At 37.9% G+C, this 21,828-nt stretch overlaps 1 protein-coding gene across 6 annotated transcripts in view; it reads right to left on the reverse strand.

The window, feature by feature from the left end:
- Positions 1-1,008: 1,008 nt before the first annotated feature.
- Positions 1,009-21,828, reverse strand: part of SNX14 (sorting nexin 14) — a 65,356-nt gene continuing 44,536 nt past the window's right edge. For all 6 annotated transcript variants that reach the window (XM_065056481.1, XM_065056479.1, XM_065056480.1 and 3 more), the window contains 13 exons: positions 19,580-19,712; positions 16,858-17,059; positions 15,815-15,898; positions 15,591-15,691; positions 15,183-15,294; positions 13,383-13,423; positions 13,110-13,229; positions 5,470-5,593; positions 4,799-4,963; positions 3,638-3,733; positions 2,889-2,980; positions 2,679-2,735; positions 1,009-1,210 (listed from right to left, as the gene is read on the reverse strand). In XM_065056481.1, coding sequence (XP_064912553.1) covers positions 1,172-1,210; positions 2,679-2,735; positions 2,889-2,980; positions 3,638-3,733; positions 4,799-4,963; positions 5,470-5,593; positions 13,110-13,229; positions 13,383-13,423; positions 15,183-15,294; positions 15,591-15,691; positions 15,815-15,898; positions 16,858-17,059; positions 19,580-19,712 — 1,366 coding nt within the window. In that variant the 3' untranslated portion in view covers positions 1,009-1,171. The remainder of the gene's footprint in view (positions 1,211-2,678; positions 2,736-2,888; positions 2,981-3,637; positions 3,734-4,798; positions 4,964-5,469; positions 5,594-13,109; positions 13,230-13,382; positions 13,424-15,182; positions 15,295-15,590; positions 15,692-15,814; positions 15,899-16,857; positions 17,060-19,579; positions 19,713-21,828) is intronic.

The following is a 21,828-nucleotide window of genomic DNA, read 5'->3' on the forward strand; positions in this document are numbered from 1 at the left end:
TACCAGACCCTAAAGTTATTCATTTACAGGACGGTCTTCCCAAAATCAGCATAAAACCGGTATCAGAGAGCATACTTGTGGATCAAACTTTACCTGCACGCTGAAGAGTTGTGACAACTCCATTGGCATAGCTAGCGAGAAATAACACTTTTACCTTCTTTTGACAAACAGAAGGAAAAGGTATGCAAAAGTAATACAGATATAATGCAAATTGTATTGACAGAAACCACAAATACTGCATTAGATTGGTTTGTTTGTAACAGGAGAAAATGGGTGTTGTCTGAAAAGAAAACGTGAGGAATGCCAATTAAAATATCTCTGCCTTGTTCTGCGAGTAAAACTTGTTAAAAATCCATGCATGAAAGTCCTTTTCAAAGTCTCTTTTATGAAGGCTGGGTCAACAAATTAACAGGAAGAGTATTCCACACACTTTTATACTAATTAATAAGTTTTTACAAAATACTACAAACAGACTCACATCCTCTTTTCTAAGCCTGTAAAGAGGATGTCAGAAAAACCCCAACAAACCCAGATAAGAAACTGCAGAAAAATAAAGGCTAAAGTAAAAGTCAAAAACACTCTTCACACCCATTATTATTTCAAGCGTGCTTTAGGATCTGAAGGTCAGATATTAAATAAACTAAATTACACACATGATCTTCCATGCTCACAGAAAGCACAAAGGTCAAAGATATTTCTGAGATTATTTGTATATAGTAGATTCAACCATATAATTTTTTTTCATTAGTAAGTTTTGTTAAGACAATTAAAAATAACTTTCTGGCAGCATTCTACAGCTTATTCCATACAATTTTTCTACATATCTTTTAAGGATGACAACTGTAATTGCTCTTTTAGCAAAGCATACACTGGCCCGTCTCCCAGATGTCTTATTTTATGTCATCCTGTAATTTCACACACAGAGATTTGGGGGAAATTAATTTGATGTTTACTGATACAGCTAAACAAGTTTTAAATAAAAACTACAGATATTATATTTACTTGTAATTTGTTTTAAATTTTATGTCTTTATTGCATAAAGAGATTTTTTTACAACTTAAATTTTATGTTATTTACAGGAAAATATACAACACAAGGTTAAAATGTCACATGCCCATTACAATAACGCACAGCAGATTTTTCTGCTGGGTGTCCAGCAAGGTCCCTGTGTTCACATCCAACATGCCACAGAGCTGGCTTCCTTTGGACCCTGGCAAACAGTAATGGAGAGAAAAATTGACTTATTAAGTATGAAAATTCATATTTACATATAAATGACTAAACTGAGGTTAAGTGATTAATGAATGGTATTGGAAAACATCCACTCAAAAACAGAGTGAAGAGAAAGGACGGCTACGCCTTTCAGGGTTTTAATACTGTTTCTCAGAATAGGTATTTTCTTCTTTCTCTGTAAGTTCTTACCTCCCCCATTCCTAACTGCTAAACATAATTTTCTTATCACAGCAATTTTCTGCTCTGGAAATGGCACTGGCATGATATATTTTTTCAACTGGATTTCTTTCCTTCCTCTGCCAGGAATGCTGCTCCTCTCTCAGCTGTCCCTTCTCCTCGTATCCTGTCTGACAGACTTCCAAGGGACTGGCTGCACATACCAAAGGCAAAAATCATCTATTAGGTGTTTTTCAGCTCTTATCCTTAGACCTTGTTCACTTAGGCATCCTGCCATTAAACACAGAGTATCTGAAGTGGTCCAGTATATATCCGCATTGGTACGTGCAGCAGGATGTACCTTCAAGATATCAGATCTCAAGACTGGGAAGCAGATTGACATCCACACTAATAAAGATCTTCCCATTTCTCCCGTTGCTGTTCTCCCTGCCGAAGGAGCCACGCTCAAAAAAAAAACCTCCCAGGATGCTCGGTTTTCCCTTTAAACGCTGACCGACCTGAAGCATTTTTCTGTTCTTCACTACAACTACAAACTTGCTAAGCTGACCTCATTTCAGTGAAAATCATGGAAGGTGCCCTAGCTTGTTCTGACATCTGTCATTTGTTCCTATTTATCGTGCAAAACAAATCACTGCTGGCACTCCACAGTTCTGGGACACAGGGCTCATGCAACAGTCATCTGAATTATATGAAAGTGAGGGCGTGTTTTGTTCATTTGTTTATATCTAGTTAACTATCTAATATCTCCTGCTTACCATGAACACCAAGCTGTAAACTTACTATGGAAAACTTTGTGAATGTTCTATGTACGTAAGTACAACCATCAGATGCATCACAAACCTGATGATACGCATTTATACAGTTTTTTGTGTTGTGCCAACACTTTCTCCTTTACCTATCTCTATCAGCCTGAGCTCTGCATGCAGAATTCACCTCCTAAATCAGGAAATGCATAAAACAGAGTGGTGACAATCAATCAAAAAGAAAGGCACAGAAATCCTGACAGCTGATTGCTCTGTCCAATTCTACTGCAAGGCAGCTCAGACTTGCTGTGTGCTAGACCAGTGGGCCTAAACTGTTTTAGAAAGAGCTAATTAACAAAAATGTAAATAATCCAGATTTTTATGATTTAAACACATTAGGAAAATAAAGATTTCCCCCAAAATTTAAAATAAGCATTACAAGGGAACAACAGCAAAAATGCACCAATGACCAGACCCCTAGCAGCCTGAAGAATTCTGCAGCTCTTGAATGGAGTTAGCACACACCTTGCTCAGCTCTGGAAAGAGTTCTTGAATCCCAATGTCCAGCAGAACATAAGTTAACTAAAAAAAAGGAAAGAAAATTAAGAATACTCCAAGGCAACACTACCGCTTTTTATTTTCAGTCTGAATTAGAGGTCACTCCTCTGCTGCAGCAATACATTCACTTCAAGAAATTCTCTCCCAAAAGGAAGTTTTTCACGTGTTACAAGTTACCTGTTTGTTGAGCACTGGTTGCTGCATCCCATCGAACAGAAGCCTGATGCCTTCGTATTTAGCCTCTTCCCCAATGCACTTGCCCATTAAATCTAGACCAGAGAACAACAACAAACGCACAAGTCATTACAAAGCAATGCAAAACAGCTTTACGGTACAGTTAGAGTACTCCAGTAATTTAAAGTTTAAATTAAAGAAACACTTCAAATTTTATCCATCTAAAGTGATAAATAGAAAAACAAACACTCCCTTGGTTCCTCCTACTTTCCTGCCTTTCCTTCAGGGCTGCACACCTAAGTGATTATTACACTTTTTATAATATCTATGTATTGTACTAATACACTGTTTAAAAAAACACAAGGTGAAATTTTTTACTTGCTTTTTGAACAACCTAGCAAATGGGCCCCTCTTCCCTAGTTTATACAGAGTAAGGAGAGCTCTGATTTATCTTCTGTAACCCAGATTTCACTGGGATAAAATACAAAACATTGGAGCAGTCTAAAGATGAAAAAATTATGGTAGTAAGTACATTTGCAAACCTCTTTATTTCCATCACATCCTTATTAATCACTATGCTACAAGCTTAGTCAGCAACACTTAAGTGATGAAACTGAACTCCTGGGGGGTTTTTACACCTAGTGGCAGTACTCTAGCCAAATCTCAGCAGTGTTAAGTATTACTTGATTTGGAAAGCTAACATCTGCTTGAACAATTAACCATACTCATTGGAGAGTCATGAAATAGAGAACCTGGAATGTATCTCATCATTTCTTCGAAAGTCTGCTTTGCTCGCTTCTGTTTATCCTGGAGAGAGCGCGGTTCAGTGTTCTCACAGAACACGGCGTCTGCAGCAAAGACACATTAGAAAAAAAGTCTTTAGGCAGCTGTTCATCACTGACATATAAAACGTGTTTTGGATTATGGCTTCAAAGTTGAGCTTCTTTTCTGTACGACCTTGACTGGAGGAGAATTCGAGCCTTGCCATAAGCGTTTTTTGCTTACATTAGCCTGATCGAATCCAGAATACCCCACACCTGTGGGGAGGACAATAATCCTTTGCCAATTTGTTTCTGTTCTTTTCAGATTTTTAAAGCATTATCTTCTAGGACTGTATCAATTCTGCTTTTGGTTTGTTATGATCTCCTTACTTACAACTTCCTTATAGTTTCAAAACTATAAGCAGTATTTATACCTTGTGCTAAAACCGTAGCTGGAACTGCCAAAAATTTCAGATTTAGCTATGAATGATGAAACAAAAATTGCTGTTCATCAGAAATACTAGGCACTCAGTTTTGGTTTTAGGTTCTAAAAGACTTAATCCTTTCCTTTTTTGTCTTTCACAAGCTTTCTATTTGGCTTGATAAGGACAGAGCTACCTTGACCCTGCAGAGCTTTGGCCAGATGTGTTGTTTAGATCAGACTGCAGTCGGATAATGCTTCTCTACAGTTATGAGGTGATTTTTAATTTTTTATTTTTTAACCTCTCTGTCCTTCCCTCATTTGTAAGTCAAGAACACTTCAGCCCTCTCAAGAGCCCATCGCAACAAAGGAAACAAAAAAAAATAAAGGACTGTGATGTAGCACACAAGTGAAAGTAATTTAAAGATTGCATGAAATACTGGTGCTCTCATATACTAAACCACCTTCATTATCTTTTTCTTGTTCTTGGTACACCTCAGCAAATTACTATTTGCAATACTTTTTTTCTGTAATCATCACTGGCAGACAACATGGCTGACTCAGCATCTTTCTGCAATGACCTTTGGAATCTTTTTACAGGACCACTTGATTTTTAAAACTCCATTAGCTTTAGTCAAGCATTGCAAAGTTTAGTATTCGGAAACTTAACAGAAGGAATTCCAAATATCAAACTAAAGCAGTATTTTCACAAAGATGTAACTTTTACTAACCTCTCAGCAGTGTTATCAGAGAAACCAACCGGTGCTCCTCAAATAGCTGTTCTAATTTATACTGCAAGTAATAGTCTGTGTACAGTTCCAATGTATTTTTGAAGAGAATTCTTCCTCCCATCAAGAGATGATGCAGCCAGTCAGGAATGCGGAAAACTACCCTGCCTGCAAAATTAGAGTTAACTCACATTTATCATGTTCTCCTAATAAAGATGATAAAGGAGTCACTTATTCAAAAGAAAGAAAAGAAAGATAAGATTGCAAACAAGCAAATATTATTTCAGTTCTCTTAGTGCAATGCTGAAAAACTGCTGTTCTTCAGACTGCTTATCAAATGCTTCCTTTAACTGATCTTATTAACTAGTTCCCAGAGTGCACAGGCAGTCTTGGCACATCTGAGAAAAGGGAAGGGTCTTATTCCCATAAGCTCATACTCTGAGATGCAGAAAGAAAGAGATATAACAAAACGGCTGAGCAATAATGAATGATAAATTATGATATTTTAGCACAGCAATAACATCTTTTTAAGAATGACTGTGTTCCTAAATTTTATACTGTCAAGCTTGCAAGTGCTGAATTATATATGATTACTACAAAATAATTTTCTTTCTTACCAAAGAACCAAACTTCGTATTTGGCATGAAGAATAATGATGAGAAATCACTTCTTACCAACATACATTAAGTAGTCATAGACTCCTTCTATGGTCATCATTTCCATGAAGTAGTTCTGATTTTGTCGTCTTTCTGTATTCTCAGATCGGTTTGCATTATTCTTGAATAAATCATTGAAAAGCTAAAAAATAGAAACATAAGGCTGAAAATGCTGCATTCAAAGGCAAAAGGATAGCCATCAGGTTGGTTGGGGGTTTTACATTTTTTTTTTTAAATTAGAAGTAGCTTTTTTCCAGAGCTTCCGAGGAACTAATTGGTTGGTTTTTTTAACCTCTTCACTTTTGAAAGGGGGAGGGAAATAAAGAGCATGTCACATGTTGCCAAGACACCTGACAACCAGAATACCTGGATTCAGAGCAAATCAGCAGGGCAACCAGGACATTAATTTGTGAACCCTTTTGCTCCTGATACCTGCATGTATCTAGACTTGCTCTAATGTCCTTTGATGCACCCTGTTCTGTCAATGAGGGGCATAAAGGACATGGAGCTTGCCAGCCTTAAATCACAGGGGAACCTTATGACACCCAAGTGTTCCTAAAATTTCCCGTTGGCTTCTATTTTGAAATAAATACAATGGTTTCTGGACAAAATATCCAACTTTTTTACAAAGAGAAATCCCTTCTCCCCCTACCAGCTTAATTATTTATAGCAAAAACTTTATGAATCTTTGTAAGCTACCAAAGGCTGGGTTTCTTTCCATTTATTCCATTTCTCATTTTATTCCTTTATCCTTCTGTTTTCCTAAGATCCCTCCATTTCCTTGCCTTTGGTTCTTCCCCAAAAATACATGATTATAATACTTGTAAAATCCCAAGAGGCTCTTCCCTGCATCCCATAAGGAGCCCCACACCACCTAGGCAGTATTTCCTTCCCCCTCCACCAAGTCTGTGAGCTCTAGCAGCTGGAAAGGATGAGTTCTCTGAATCCGGAGGCGCTCCACATCTGACAATACCTAGCAATCACCACAAACAGTTTATTTTAACTTATCTTGCCCCCAAAACTGTTGATTTAAAGATAAAAAAGGAATTTACACAAAATACTCTGTAGCATGAAAAGAAAGTTCAAAAGTTTAAGCCCAGCTTCTAAAAGTATCCCAGAGCCAGAAGCAAACACAATGTAATTATAGTGTTGCCTAGTTTGAGATGATTGCTACTGACACAGATTCTTCTGTATCACTCCCAAATTCAAAATAGTTCCAAGGAATGGGAAGCGATTTGTCCACTTTCTGCAAAGCAATTCTCCCTGAAATAAAGCCATAAAACATCCAAATCACAACAGGCTCTGAATCACGCAGGTCTCTTAACACAATGCTCTGCCCTCTTGGTAAAAATTACATGAGGAAGTCTGGCAAGACTCAGGTTTCGACTTGTTCAGTGCTGAACCGCTGGTGTTATCTTCACAAAGTCCACTCAAACTAAACGACACCAAGTTATTACATAAATTACAGGAAAAAGCAAATATGGTTAATGCACTGGTGGGTGACTGGTATCCAGGAAAGTAACAAACCTAAAATGAACACAATTATGCATACCTACTACATGAAAGCGTCCCTGGCATGTTGTTTAAAAACTCTGTATAAACTGAAGTCTATATCGTCCTCAATACTGAAGCTAGAACACTGGGAAAATTCTTAATTGGGTTATTGTAACTTAAACGAGAGCCTCATCTATTTTTCAGATATACCCTGAAAGCTGACAGAGGCGACATGTACTGAGCCAACTCTAAGCAGCCCATTGTGCAACACAGATAAAGGTTCAGAAGAACATGTACAGGCCAAACTAAATCATTAACAACAGTCCAGTAGGTGATCGATAAAACAATTAAACACAAAGGCCACTTTAGGACAAAGCTTTTTGACTTCCAGACGTTATTTCAACTTTCCCTTCAAACCAGAAGCAGCATCTTCTGAAGGTTGTATGTACCTCTGCACATGAATAATCTGCCTTGCACCTTAAGGGTTCCTTGATCATTGTCAAGCTTTGAAAGCTTAGACTCTTGCGCACGGCACTTCAGCAAGCAACAGCAGATCAACACATGCCAAAATTACCAAGCCAAGGAACAGTTTTTGTAAAGTATAAACTTTGCACTACTCCAGTGCAAACGTGTATTCTACAGTCATCAGCAACACAGGTCTGAAGGATGCAGTCGCCATAACAAAGTAGCATTGCACCTCTTCTTAAGTGTTTTGCACTTTACACGATTTTGGCTTAGAGGGAAGCCAAGACAGAAACATACAATTGGATATCTAAAACAAAAGTTGAGATTATATTCACAATTCAGATAAGCACAGGATTTTGTTTTTAAATGTTTCTGTGCATGTTAGTATTTAAGACATGATATAATGCTCACTGTTGTAATTAGACTGAAAAAAGACAAGCAAGACAAACTTCAATGCTATCAGTATTCGTATCTTTAAGATTAAACATCTTTAAGATTAATCATAACTGTGATTATAACCATGAAATTTTGTTAAAAGGCTTTCATGAGGAAATACCATGGATCAGTACTGGTTTATAATGGAAGCCAAGCTCTTGAAGTAAGTGAAAGGTAAAAGGCCTGTATTAAGAAAAAGACCAAAGTACTCCCTTGTACAATTGGTTAGATATTGTACCTTGATGGTAAAAACTCACAAAATAAGCATGAATGCTTTCATAAAGTGTCTAACAGAAAAAAGAAACTCACCGTCTAACGAGCGCATATGCAAATATACACCCATACATTCTAGCATAGGTGTGAAGGTTATAAAAGCAATACCACGATTACAAACAAAATCCACAGCCAGGGGCATGAACCTCCACTGTTTTTCCTGCTCATTTGCCAAGTACAGATAACTATACCAAAACGGTAAGAAGAATGTATGTAGTATCTGAACCACATCAGTTAGTGTAGTGAAAAACAACTGTGTCTTCCTCCAAGTAACTACGCATAAACATACATTATACTGTTGGTGTTCCAAAAGCAGTTTTTATTGCTGTTGGCAGGTCATCACAAGCCAGCAGAACAATGTCTTTGTAGGCGTGTTTTGCAAAACCTGCAGTAGCTGAGAAGTCCTGACTTATTCTATCAAGTCTGACAAAAGTATGCCCAGAAGACGATCAAGCTGCTTGCGGACCTTCACAACAGAAACATAAGTGGGAAAACCAGAAATCCTGTTGGTAACCCTAGGAGGAGGGAGAAGGGTTTTTTGTTCACTTGCCTGTTTTAACCAGGGAAGTTGGTAACTCTTTCAACCTAGAGGATCTGATACAGGATAAAATCCAATCGCCACTGCCTGAACTAAGGCTGATCATCCATGTTCATTATGCACTTTTAACTAGAAGTCTTTCCACTTATATTTAAAACACACAAATGTACACAAACACCAGGAATATTCAAAAGGAAGCAGCATGCAGAAAATCTTTCATAGTAGTAGGCACATTTCGGATTGAACTCAAGCTTTCACCTGCCCTGGCAGACCTTCAGGCATTTCTTATTCAATCTGTTGATGAAGAGGAAGCCTGGGAGTACCCTGTTCATGGCAGCAGAAGCACCTGGGGAATGTGTATTGTACTCTCAGCAGATTCCAACATGTTGATACTAGAATAAAGAGATGTGTGCCAGACGAGGTGTATGGGAACAATGTGGCAATACAAGCATTGGTTGGAAATCAACTCTAGCATTTACCAAAAAATACTTTCTTGCTATGAGAGAACATGCTCTTCTCACAGATGAGCACTCATGAAGTGCCAACCTTCTCTCTCTTCGGCTGCCTGCCAGATCTCCTCATCGACTCCACACAGGTAGTGCACACCATCCTGGTACAGAATCACAGAACGGCTGGGGTTGGAAGGGACCTCTGGAGATAATTTAGTCCAACCCACGGGCAAAAGCAGGTTCACCCAGAGCAGATTGCACAGGAATGTGTCCAGGCAGGCTGTGAATGCCTTCAGAGGAGACTCCACGACCTCTCTGGGCAGCCTGTTCCAGTGCTCTGGCACCCTCAGAGTAAGAAAGTTTCTACTCATGCTTAGATGGAGCCTCCTGTGCTTCAGCCTGTGCCTGTTGCCCCTCATCCTATCACTGGGCATCACTGAAAGGAGTCTGGTCCCACCTTCTTGACAACCACCCTTCAGGTATTTGTAAGCACTGATGAGATTCCCTCTCAGCCTTCTCTTCTCCAGGCTTAACAGACCCAGCTCTCTCAGTCTCTCCTCCTAAGAAAGATGGTCTAGGCCCCTAAATGTACAGACATTTAGCATTCATCTCCATCACCAACTTCTATGGTGTATGGGTGCTGCACAGTGCTCATAGCCCCATAAAGCTGTCATCTGGCACAACAGAAGTCAAATTGCAGAACCAAAAAAACTGAAGTCTATGCCAGATGTATCTGGGGAGGTAGGGAAGGGTGTTACTTCAGTCTACCTTTGGTTTGGCCTTTGGACTGAACACCCTTGGTGCCTGCATTCCTGTTTTCCAGCTTAGTTCCATCTGAAATAAATTAATTTAATGAGTTCTAGCTCATTATTCATACAGCTCCCCAGTATGAGAGAAAACGCGATAAGTAGAGATAATCAGGAGATTTGCTTACAAAAAGCATCACTGATCTGAACTAAAACGGTCTGGCAGATGAAACCACCGTGGTCTACAAATCAAATCCAAGAAGTGACGAGATGTAAATGGTTCAGTGTCCTCCAGGCACCTGGCAGAAAGCTCTTCCCAACCACAGGCTGACTTGAGAAAGAGAAAACTGTCTTCCAAAGAAGGCACAAGCACCCCAACAAATCAGCAAGAGGGATGAATTTCACAATGTGCAGGGGAAGACTAGCAGAGACTATAATAGATATTAGATCTCTAATAATTACAGTTATCATGTAAGTGTGAGTACTCTGGCTAAACTGATAGGTGGGAAATCAGTGAGAAAGCAATAAGCACATGAATTCCTTATGCATACCTGCCTCTGCCGGTCAGAACTGGTAGTATAATTTGAGCACAAACAGATACTGATCATCTGATCACAGAACTGTCTTGCAGCATCCCCAAAGGCAAAAGGTCTTGAGTCCCCACTATTAAGTGATAATCATAGCTCTGCCAGAGATAGACTGAAGACTGAAACTTTCCATTCATTTATAGCAAATGGCACCCCAAAACAAAACAGATTTCCTTTGCGGGGGGGGGGGGGGGGGGGGAAGTCTAAAAGGAAGTATTTAAAAGATGTGTAGATGTGGTGCTCAGGGAGGTGGTTTAGAGGTGGACTTAGCACTGCTGGGTTAACAGTTAGACTCAATCTTAAAGGTCTTTGCCAGCCTAAATGATTCTATTTTATATGTAAAACCAATTACTTACTCATAAAACAGCCAACTAGAATAAAGTTGCTTAAAAAAAGTTAACTCAGTCTCACAACAGATAGCAAGGAGTGGAAAGCTGGGGTTCACCTCATCTCTTTTGTTGTCTGCAAAGAAAGTCGTATCTCAGGACAAAAACACCTCTGACAGGGTAAACAACAGCTTTGATTCGGACTTTTACAAACTTGTGTCTCCACTGGAGCACATACAGTCAGTCAGTGGTGAGAGGGAGGTTTCCCCCACAATACTATTTCTGAAAATGACATTAGCAAACAGAAGGCAATGAAGATCTGCGTTTTGTTTAAGGAAACTTCAGTGTTCCAGAATGAAATCCAATGTGCAGCCAAGCTCTTTGCTTTCCTGGGATCACCACAGTTGAAAAGAATTGGGAATACCTCATTTCACAGCCTGACTTTCTGTTCTTTATTAAAGTACAGTATTTTATTAAAGTATGTTAAATGAATTAAAACTACTTACTTCGGTAGTTCTTGACAGACAACAGTAAAAAATTAACTGATTGTTCATAATATGCTGTAGTATGCTGCCAGCTGTTTTACAAAAAACATTTGAAGTATTTATTTATGCATGTACTGTTTCCAGCACAAGTCAAAAACTCTACATCTGATTTTTAAAACTGCTGATACATATATACTCCTCTGAATAGAAAGCAATAGCAAAAGATCTTAACTTTGAAAATAGTGTCCAAGGTAAGAAAGGATCTGAAATTTTGTGCATGTGCACATGTAAACTACACTACAATATTTGCTGTAATAATTCAGGCTTCAGGTTAAGAAGATGAAATCTAAATAAATTAATAGATTTAACTGCAATTATACCTCCTTAGTATTAAAGTTCTGTATCTGCAACTTCTTTAAGTGCCATAACACTATTAAAAATGTCCGTAGTGAAAGAAATCAAAAGGTCCATTTTTTTCAACAGCCCATCACCAACAAGAACCATAAATGGATCCTGGGCTTCCAGCTCTTACAAGAATAGAATGAGCACAGACAGAGTTTTTATCGATACTCGTCCAGCCTCCAACTGTTTTAAACTAAAAAAAAAACAAACTCAAGGGCTGGATGCAGTTTCTCTACAGTTATTTACCCTGAATACATTTCCTTTTTGTGAATTTGTCATCTCACCTCATATGTTGTGAACACTAGAAGTTTAAACAACTATTTTGGTAAGGAATTCAATAAACCTACTAACCATTGCAAGAGCTACCACTTTTTGTTTTGAACCTGTCTCCTACCACCTTCATTTAATGCCTCTTAGTTTTTGCACTAGAAGAGAGAGGGAAAAAAAAACACCAACCAACCACCTTTATCCCTGTCTGCTCATGTTACGCATTATTCTTTAGACTACCATATGTCTCCATCACTTTTCAAAATGAAGTGTCCAGGCTTACATATTCCAGTTTCAACTCTTCTTCCCAATGCAATCGAGACAGTAGAAAAACCTATAGTACCGAGTTTTCTTTTAGAACCTCTTACATGGCAAAGTGTATGCACGTTAAATATTTCTGTCCCAAATCACATCAACTCTGTAACATTGAGCTTGGGTCTCTGAAATCCTAACGTGGAAACAATATTCCGCTGTAGATTCCACAAATACATCAATACTCTAAAGCAGTCTAACACAGAAATATAAAGACCAGTGCCTTTTTAAAGCCCCTGGAACTAATGGAAGTCTCAGTAAGTTTTACCAGGCTCTAGCCACATTTATGTGAAGGTTAAGAAATGAACTTTCTTATCCTATAAGTCAAGTAAAAGGTTCAAATTGGAAATGCTGGGCTTTAACTGTGGCAATGTTTGAGAGAGAAACTATACTTAAATATATGTCAGACATCAGTGAACTGTAAACCAACATTTTAATGGCAGATAGACAGGGCTCAGCACCTTGACGATTTTGACTTGTAGCACTTTGACAAGCCACGCTTTCATCAAACACTCAAGCTCTTTACTTTGAAAAGGCAACTCCATTACAGCATTAAAACTTTCCCCATTTTGCACCTTTGCTTTCCCTCTTCTTCTCTCTGTCCTTCCCAGACTCTCTACCTTGTATCAACTCTAAATCCAGTAAGAATTAAAAAAAAAAGCCACAACCGAAACAAACCACAAGCCTCAAAACTCATTCAGATATTTATAAGACAGAAGATGACAAAGATCTCTGCACTACTGTTCTCTCATGTGAAAGAACAACACAAAACAGGTAAGCCGTTATATTTAGGTTTTTTTCTATTTATTCTTTGCATTTTCAGAGTATGATAATTTTCACCACTCCTGTGAAGTGGGGAAGGAAGATGACTTACTGTACCTTCTTGTTGTTTTCAGAAGTCGGACTTAAAATGGTAAGTTCAGGCCTACTTGGTTTAGGCTTGGGAGATTCACAGGAGTTGATAAAATTCATGATGAATGGTTCCAAATGCTGACCTTTCTGAAATAAGACATGAGTGACCTGTCACTTGCATAATTACAGAAAGAAAAACAAAATACTGAGTTTCCAATCAACTTTTTTACTAGCCTATAAGTTAGTAAGCACATAAAATCAGTTATCGAAGTCAAAATAATGGCAACCTGGAAAACCTACCTCTTTCATCAGCTTTCCTGGAACAGATTTTATAATTTTACCTACAATTAGAAACAAACAAACACATTCTGTTATCACTGCCAGATCTTAAAGACATTTTGTTCTGCTACTTTTTATGTACTCATTGTCTAGTATACGAAAAAAACGCTAAAAATCTTAAAAATAAACAGGTGACTACCTGAATATTTGAAAAAAAAGTGGCAAAGCACTCTAGATCTGCTTTTGTAATTTTTCTAGAGGTTCAAACTTAAATAGCTATAGCACCATAACAGCAGTACTATATGACACCACTATAGGCACAATTTTCTGTATTTAAGTTCTTCATCCTTCACAAACATTTATCACAAAAGAAGTCAAAAAAACTGAGATTCTCCTCTTTCCTGAAAAGAACATCTGATCTGAAGAGATTCTGGAAAGATCCAGCCTTGAAAATACTGGTGAGTAAATTTTACAAATTGGAGAGGCTACAGCTGTGATCTTAAAAACCAGCTCTTCTGCCCTGTTAAGGCTATCAGAATACAGCGTAGGAACTTTGAATGTGGAAAAATTAAAGGCTCTAAGATAAGTTTTATTTTAAGCACTACATTTACAGTAATATTGTTCTTATCTACATGTCATCAAATTTTGAACTTGCATCAAAAACTACGTACAATGGCCAAACGATAACGAAAAGATCACTCATTCTCATAAAAGGCCTATTGAAATGCCAAGACTTGTTAAAATGATGTTTATGGAAGTGAAGCACAGTCTCAGACATGAGACGCATTTCAGCTTTTTTTAACAATGTACAGTTGGATCCAGACAGGAGGTCTGAAACAAAACAAAGCCCTTTAACTGGAGGATGACCACCACATTCCTGTGCAACCTGTTCTGGGTGAACCTGCTTTAGCAGGTGGGTTGGACTAGATGACCTCCAGAGGCCCCTTCCAACCCCAACCACTGTGTGATTCTGTGAAATCTCATTCAACAACTTAGGAAGCACACCAAGGGAATGACCACCTCAGCAGGCTCACACCGTGACCAGGAGAAGCAGAAATGCAGCGGCACCGTTCTGACACAGCTCTCCTGGACCATGCGCATGCCAGAACCACCAGCGCTACAATATATGCAGACAGAATGGCCAGAGCTTGATCTTACCAGCTCAGGCCCACCCTCCTGAGACAGCTACACTGCAGCTGAGCTCTGAAGTCACACTGCAGCCTACTTTGTGGATTTATTATCAACTGTTTACAATAGACATCAAGAATCTCCCAACTTCTCCATTTGGCCCACCTATGTCACACACCATCACTGCCTCAAATTCTATTAAGCAGTTCATGTTAAAAGAGATCTTAACACCACCTAAAACTAGAAGCATTAAATATTGCAGTTTTCAGACTAAAATATACAGATTTTAATCAACCACCACCCAAATGTAGTTTGTATTAATAAATAATTTATAAAAATCACACCTGTAAACAACTAACTTGCTCAGATTTGACTTGTGACAATATTGCAAGTCTTCTTAAACTACAAAAATTGTTAGAGAAATCTTATCACCTTATTTGCTGACACAAAAATTCGAAAGCAACCACTTAAACACTTTTTTCTGTAATCTCAAAATGTCGTTTTTCTTCAAGGAAAAAGTATCAGCATATCTTGATTGCTGAGCTATAATTTTAAGGGCTGTGAAGGAGCAGAGTTTTTATTTCCCACATCCACATCCTTACACAAGAGTAATCTATTCATTACTACTATTACTCAATCACAGTATCTACAGTATTATTATTTATCAGCATAAACAACTAGTATATTACATACCAAGATTCACATCAGGCAGCATTTTATCAAGAAACTGAGTCTCTCCTCCATTAGGGGACAGAAAGTCAGCTAAAAGCTGGCTGTTACTTAGTTCTGGATGCTGCAGAAGTTTCTTTGAGATAGAAGGAAAGAAAGAAATACAAATACTTTAAAACTAATCTTTAAAAATCAGTTTCTCTATAGCGAAAAGAGATATTCAAAGAGTATTATATTACCATAGGTATTGTCATTTGAAAAAGAATTCTGTTTTCAGTCACATGGAACTTCAACAAGTTTTATTTGCCCACTTGAATCCTTTCTATAACCCACGTTACTTGGAAACAACAACAAAAACAGAGCAGATATTCTTTTATTATTTTTATATTATTAGTTTTAGAATACTCTTTGCTCCAAACGTCTGTTTCATACCTGCAGATATTCCTGAAATTCCTCTCTCTTGGATTTTAAGAACTCATAGTTCTTAGGGCCAATGATTCTCTTTGAGGGAAGCTGAGCATCAGGAAACGTACCTAATAAAGACATATATTAAATTATTCTTGTAATGCTTTAAATATTTTTTTCCCTATTTTAAATTTCAGCTCAGTACTAAATAATAAGTGGGAAAGTGGCTTTCCATATGATAGAGAACATACCATGAAATTCCGTTAGCTTTGACTCAAGCACATAAAATTCAAGATATCTCCTGTAGACAGACCAGTGTTCAGGTTCATGTCCAACTAGGGGGAAAAAAAACCCAAACCACCATTAAAAATAAACCAGGTTGTATACTACTTGAGAGATGAATTAAGCAACGGCAAACATATGCTGGATTATTATAGGAAAAACCTCAACTATATTAGTCCCCCGTATTGCCATAACATAAAATCCCAGTCAGGTAATTTGAGTGTTAAATTAAAATGCATACCTGGTAAACAGACATAGTACTAGCAAGGAAATTATCATCTCATTTAGGGAATCTCTAAATTCTAAACTATGGAGTGCTGTGTAACTTCAAAATTTGTTAGGGCTGACTACGTTATTTTCAAACTTTTAACCAATGATTTACAGAAATGTTACTTGTTGAATACAGTCCTCTCCTCCATCAGCTTGAATCCTGATGATTCTTTCTCCCAGAAGATATCACTCAATAACTCAAACACTTCCTGCATACTGTGGAAGTATTACTTTGACTAACACAAATCCATACAGCCCCATGGTGATGCTATTTTTTCCACCCAATATGGATGTATTGCTATCCAAATACTAATGAACTATCTGCAAGTCAGGATGGTTTCTAGTAAGCAAAGCATTTTAGTTTGCTAGGAATGATATTTTAAAGCTATATAAAAAGTTATTTATTGTACATTATTCCAAAGTTCAGAGTGTATCAAAGAAAATATGCCAGATGTTTAGTAATATGAATCACGTGATCAATATTTTTGGAAAAAGAAAATCTCAACATTTGCATGAAGTCTATACAGAAATGACTCGTGCTGAGAAAGCGATTCTCAACTTGCCAATACTAAATGTGATCATTTAGTTTTCAAACGCATTTCCTTAGAATTTTCAAGTAATTATGTAAAAATCAGAAAAACATGCATGCCAAACACATTGCAACTGCCATCAGAATACAGCACACTAAAATATTTTTAGTTCATTTTAAAATTACGTTTTATTTGTCCACAACATTGCATACCTGCCCTTCTATCATTTCTCTCTACATCAATGCAGAACACAGGAATTCTCTCCTTTCTGTCTTTTCTTTCCAAGGAGGGATCGTCAAAAAAATCTACATAGGGGATGCTAATTTTCCATGCAGAAAGGTTGCGGGGTGTATTTGGGGTACTAACAGCCTCCTCAGGAGAATCATCTTCCATCACCATAATGCCTTCTTCGATCTGTAAAGATTCAAACTTCAAGATCTACAGTTCTATTTTAATTAGTTCAGTCTTTGCAAAACCTATATGAGAACTTATATATGATAAAAGAACAAAAAAAGCCATGTCATTAATGGAGTTTTCATGTAGATTAATTTCCACTGCAAATTAAGTTAGCAACTTTTAGTGAGATCTGAAAGCTTTTATAGCACTATGAAGTTCCATATCTGATACCTCAGGAAAGAGGGGAAAAAAAAAAAATTAAAGAAGTCTGATAAGGGAAGTACTAGAGGAGACAGCTGTACTAGATACAGGCTGAATGGTACCAGAACCAGCTTAGGTCCAATGTAGGTTTAGCTGCACTGCATTTTCCAGCACACTAAACCCAAACTGAAGACCTGAGTTTACTAGGTCAGGTCCAGAAGTTATCTAAATGCAGCAAGAGACAGCAGCCAGCGGTGCAACCAAGCTGGCAGGTCTCCCACCCCCATACACAAGTGCAGCAGAGATTATTGTAGAGACAGGAATCTCACTTGCTCTGTGAGGTGCAACACAGCCACAACTGGGACTAAATCATTCCCGCAGCCCAGAGCTCATTTTAAGCAAGGCCATTGTGAGCATTACTGTATTAACCATCAGGTCCAGTTTCAGCATCTCACTCACTGCTGCTTTAATATTCAGAACATCTTTTGCTATATTTAAAATTTAGTTGACAAAGACTGAGTGTGGTTTCATGGAATTATTATTATCATGTTAGCAGCTTACGAAGCTGCTGCCGAGAGCCACAGAAAGCTGCTAACACATATTTCCATCCCTACATGATTTCCTCAGACTAAAGAGATCTTTCATACAGGCCTTCAGTGCAATCAACAAGACTCTGTTTAACAACAAAAAAACACAAACAAACAAACAAACAAACAAACAAAAACCCAAACCACACCACGCTAAAAGCAGTTTGGTTTCTCTCACAATGCACAGAACACCACTTGCTTTGACCTGGTTAGTGTTGAATTCTGTATATTCAGTATTCACCCATGAAGTGAAGTCATGGCTCTGTCCAGCTCTTGGACACACAGTAACCTTGCACCAGTTTAGTGTTTCCTCATTCTGTCTTCCCATCCACACTTACCAAATGAAGGGACTTGGGTACTTCCCAAACTTCATGTAAGGTGGTTTTAGTAAAAAAAAAAGAATGTATTATCCTCCTCTTTATTTAATGAAGGGATTTAACACAATGCTGGACGTAAAAGTTTCCATTCTTTCCTAAGCTAAAACTATTCTCTCCATTTAAAACCCATCCTTAGTAAGGATTAGATGCTATACTGGCTGTCTCTTTCACTGAATTCAGCACCTTCTCACAAGTAACTTCTTGTGCTCTGCCACAAAAACATGTTCTTTCTCTTTTCCACTGTTTCAACTATACTTCTACTAATTCCTCTACTATAGGGGAATTATAATTATGTGCCATTTGACTAGCAGAATCTACAACAGCAATGCTTCAAAATTAACCATTTTCATTAGAATCTCTCCTCAAAAAGAAAGAAATTACAACAAGAACTTCATTGTACAAGAAATTACTTGCAACAGTTCTGCCCCATTAAAGGTATGAATAATATGTTGCCTGTACAGAAAATTGCCTTTTTTTCCTTCTCTTGAAGGAAAAAAACAAACAAAGTAACCTATCTAGAGTTCTAAGTTGCTGAGTCCTTCCCACCCTCTTCTGAAAGCAACTCTGAACAAAATGAAAAATATAAACTCACATTTATACCTTTCAGCTTCAGGCTGTGGAAAATGAGCTAGCAGTTTGTAAAGGTGATAAACCCTTAAATGTTTAGTTTGTTAGTAACAGGTACAAAAGGCTGAATTGGGAGACACACTGTAAAAAATTCATGACTACCAATATCTTCAGACTATTCCTTCCTGTTCCCTTTTATAAATTCTCCATCTGCCCCCAACAGTCTTTCAGATAGCAATGTCCCATGCAATAATTCTCCCATTGGCTCTATGCATGGCTGTTTAAGTCAAAAGAAAAACATTATTTGAGGGAGACAACCAAGGCAAATAAGAAAGGACTACTGGCTTATGATCTTGAGAGAAAGCACTGCATCACAGCCCAACTTGATAACAATCTCTGTCTAGGTTTTTAGGTCTTGTGGCAAACTTCAGATTAAAAGCCACACATGCAATCCTAAGCATGACTGATTATCCAGAATTATAAACTAGCATAGTAAGTTGCTGGAGAAAAATTCATTGCTTACAAAAATATCTGACACTGATACTTTCAGTACGTCTCTGTATTAAAGCAGTAAGTTCAGATGCACGCTAACGGGGGATGTGCCCTTGGCTTGTGAATCAGTACAGGGAAAACAAGGCAGCTTAATCAGGAGCCAGCACATGGAAACCCCTGCAGTAAGACAGCAGAAAAAGCAGGAACTTAACGTTTCCACACAAGGCAAAAAAAAAAAAAACCAACAAAAAACAAAAACCACACACACAAACACACTAACTAAGAGTTAAATACAAACTTAAACTTTTACTCACAAAGTCATCTTCTACTTCATTTAAGTTATGGTTAGGCAGAATAGCTCCTTCCATTGCAGAACTCTTGAATACACCTTTTATTTTGTTGCCTATTTTGCTGATTCCAAATGATTCTCCTCTCTTCTGCGTGGTCCTAGGATTACAGAAGCCAGAGCTCACAACACAAGCCATATTATTACACAGCAGCTCAGGAGGCTGTTGCACGTCATTTGCAGATAAGAGAAAGAACTCTATAAACAAGTAGCCAATATATTTACAATTCCGTTTAAATTGAAATTGATTTATGGCAAATCTGTTCTCTGACTGATCAGTAAAACTTCATAACATATTTAAGAGAGATAGGATTCCCATATGCTTAGCCATGAGTAAACATTAACACTCTTATAACAGCATGCCAGTGACGCAGGACACAGAATAAACAATTATGGAAAATAATTTTGTTTTGACAGCAGAAACTCTCATATTGCTACAGGCACGCACACCAAAAAGGTCACAACTCTGTCCTTTTCCATGTACTCACTTTTAAATATTTATCCACTCTTGCCAAGTACTGTAAATGGTGTAGTTAGATGCATTTTTTTCATAAACACCCCAGAATTTTACAAGCATGTATGACTCAAGATAGATCTCGACTTTAAAGCATTAGGGACAGACAAAAGGAATGCGCAAGGAACAAGACTGAGCATGAGAGAAAACAGATGCAACTGAAGAATCTTGGCTTGAAGAGCCAGTCTGACTGAAAGATGAAGACTTTTTAAAGTCTTGTCACTTACGACAAAGCATCTAAAAAGTGACAAGGTATGGAAAAAGAAAGATAATTGGGCAGGAAGCACACTCCTTACTGACAGAACAGATTTTACAGCATTCTTATGCTCTTACACAAGTCCTGACACTGAAGATTATTTATTACATAGAAATGCTAGTAATTCTGGAAAGAAAAACGTTTCTGTTGAATATGGAATCAGCCTGAGGTTACTGATGTTGATTCAACAGATAGAGTTGTTAGTGGAGTTAAAAACCCATACAGTGAACTGCACAATTAAAGACTCAAAAGAACTTTCTACACTAGTGAGATTAAAAGCACAGTTAGTACTTCAGAGAACTAAAAAATTTCCAAGAGTTTCTTTTTCATTTAAAAATTAACTACTGAACAGTAGGACCAACAGAGCAGCAGGCACCTGCAGGTAGAGTGTCTCCATTGCCCATAAAACCATGCTGATGACATCAACTGCTGATTCAAAACCCGCATGTGTGTTACTAACAACCTTCCCATTTATAATCTTACCCAGACTGTGCACATGACTAAAACTGCATAAATAACCCACTGCTTTTACAAATAATTTGCTTTTTCTACCTCATCAGCTTCAAAGCAGACAGGCACCATCTATTTTATTTACTTCTGCTAACCAAAGATAAGGTTCCTCAGCTGTTTGTAGTTTAAATCCAAGTTTGAACAATTTTACTCTATTTTTAAGCAACTTCTACATGTTATTGTGCTGAACTGAAATTTTTCACATCACGGACCTACCTGAATCTTGCTCAAGAGCTTAAACACTGGGCTAGCAGAACACAAACCTTATTCAGACAAAACTAGACAGCTTTTCTAGAAGGGTAATACTTCAGGCCTCTGGCTTGACTCTTGCCATTTTCATAATTCCTGTGAAAACTCGTGCAATTCTCAAAATTTTGAACAAAAACATTAATTTATACAAGCTTAAAGATTTGATAAGAGTACTCCAGGCTCAGAGCAGGTCTTCCCTGTTCTGACTGTGCTCCAGCTGAAGGCAGAACGCAGCTTTGCCTGTAACTGCAGCACTGAGCTGAATGGGGCTGGGACTCAACCTGAGAGTGACAAACCATCCCCTCCTGCCCCACGGCTGAGTCCAAAGATCGCACCCAATGAATTACAGAGCAACCACTAAATTGGAACAGGTACAAACTGACAACCTAGGATGCAATTCTCTTCACAGGAAGAGACAAATTCGGAACAAATACTCGTGAATAAGAGGGTACACAGGCACATGGTGAACAATGTATAGAGAGAACATAGGACTCACTTGGCAAAAATCCTTGAGCATGCACACAAAACAGATTAGATGAACATGGATAAAATCTGGTGATGTTAGCAGAGAGCTAACTGGAACAACTGGATCATCAAACTTTTGAAGAAGCTCAGCAAGCAAAAAGTATATACAAAAAACAGGTATCGGGATGAAAATCCAGTAGATTCACTGGCTAAGTAGAAATAG

The sequence above is a fragment of the Columba livia genome, chromosome 3, assembly GCF_036013475.1.
Source record: "Columba livia isolate bColLiv1 breed racing homer chromosome 3, bColLiv1.pat.W.v2, whole genome shotgun sequence".
NCBI classification, from domain to species: domain Eukaryota; kingdom Metazoa; phylum Chordata; class Aves; order Columbiformes; family Columbidae; genus Columba; species Columba livia.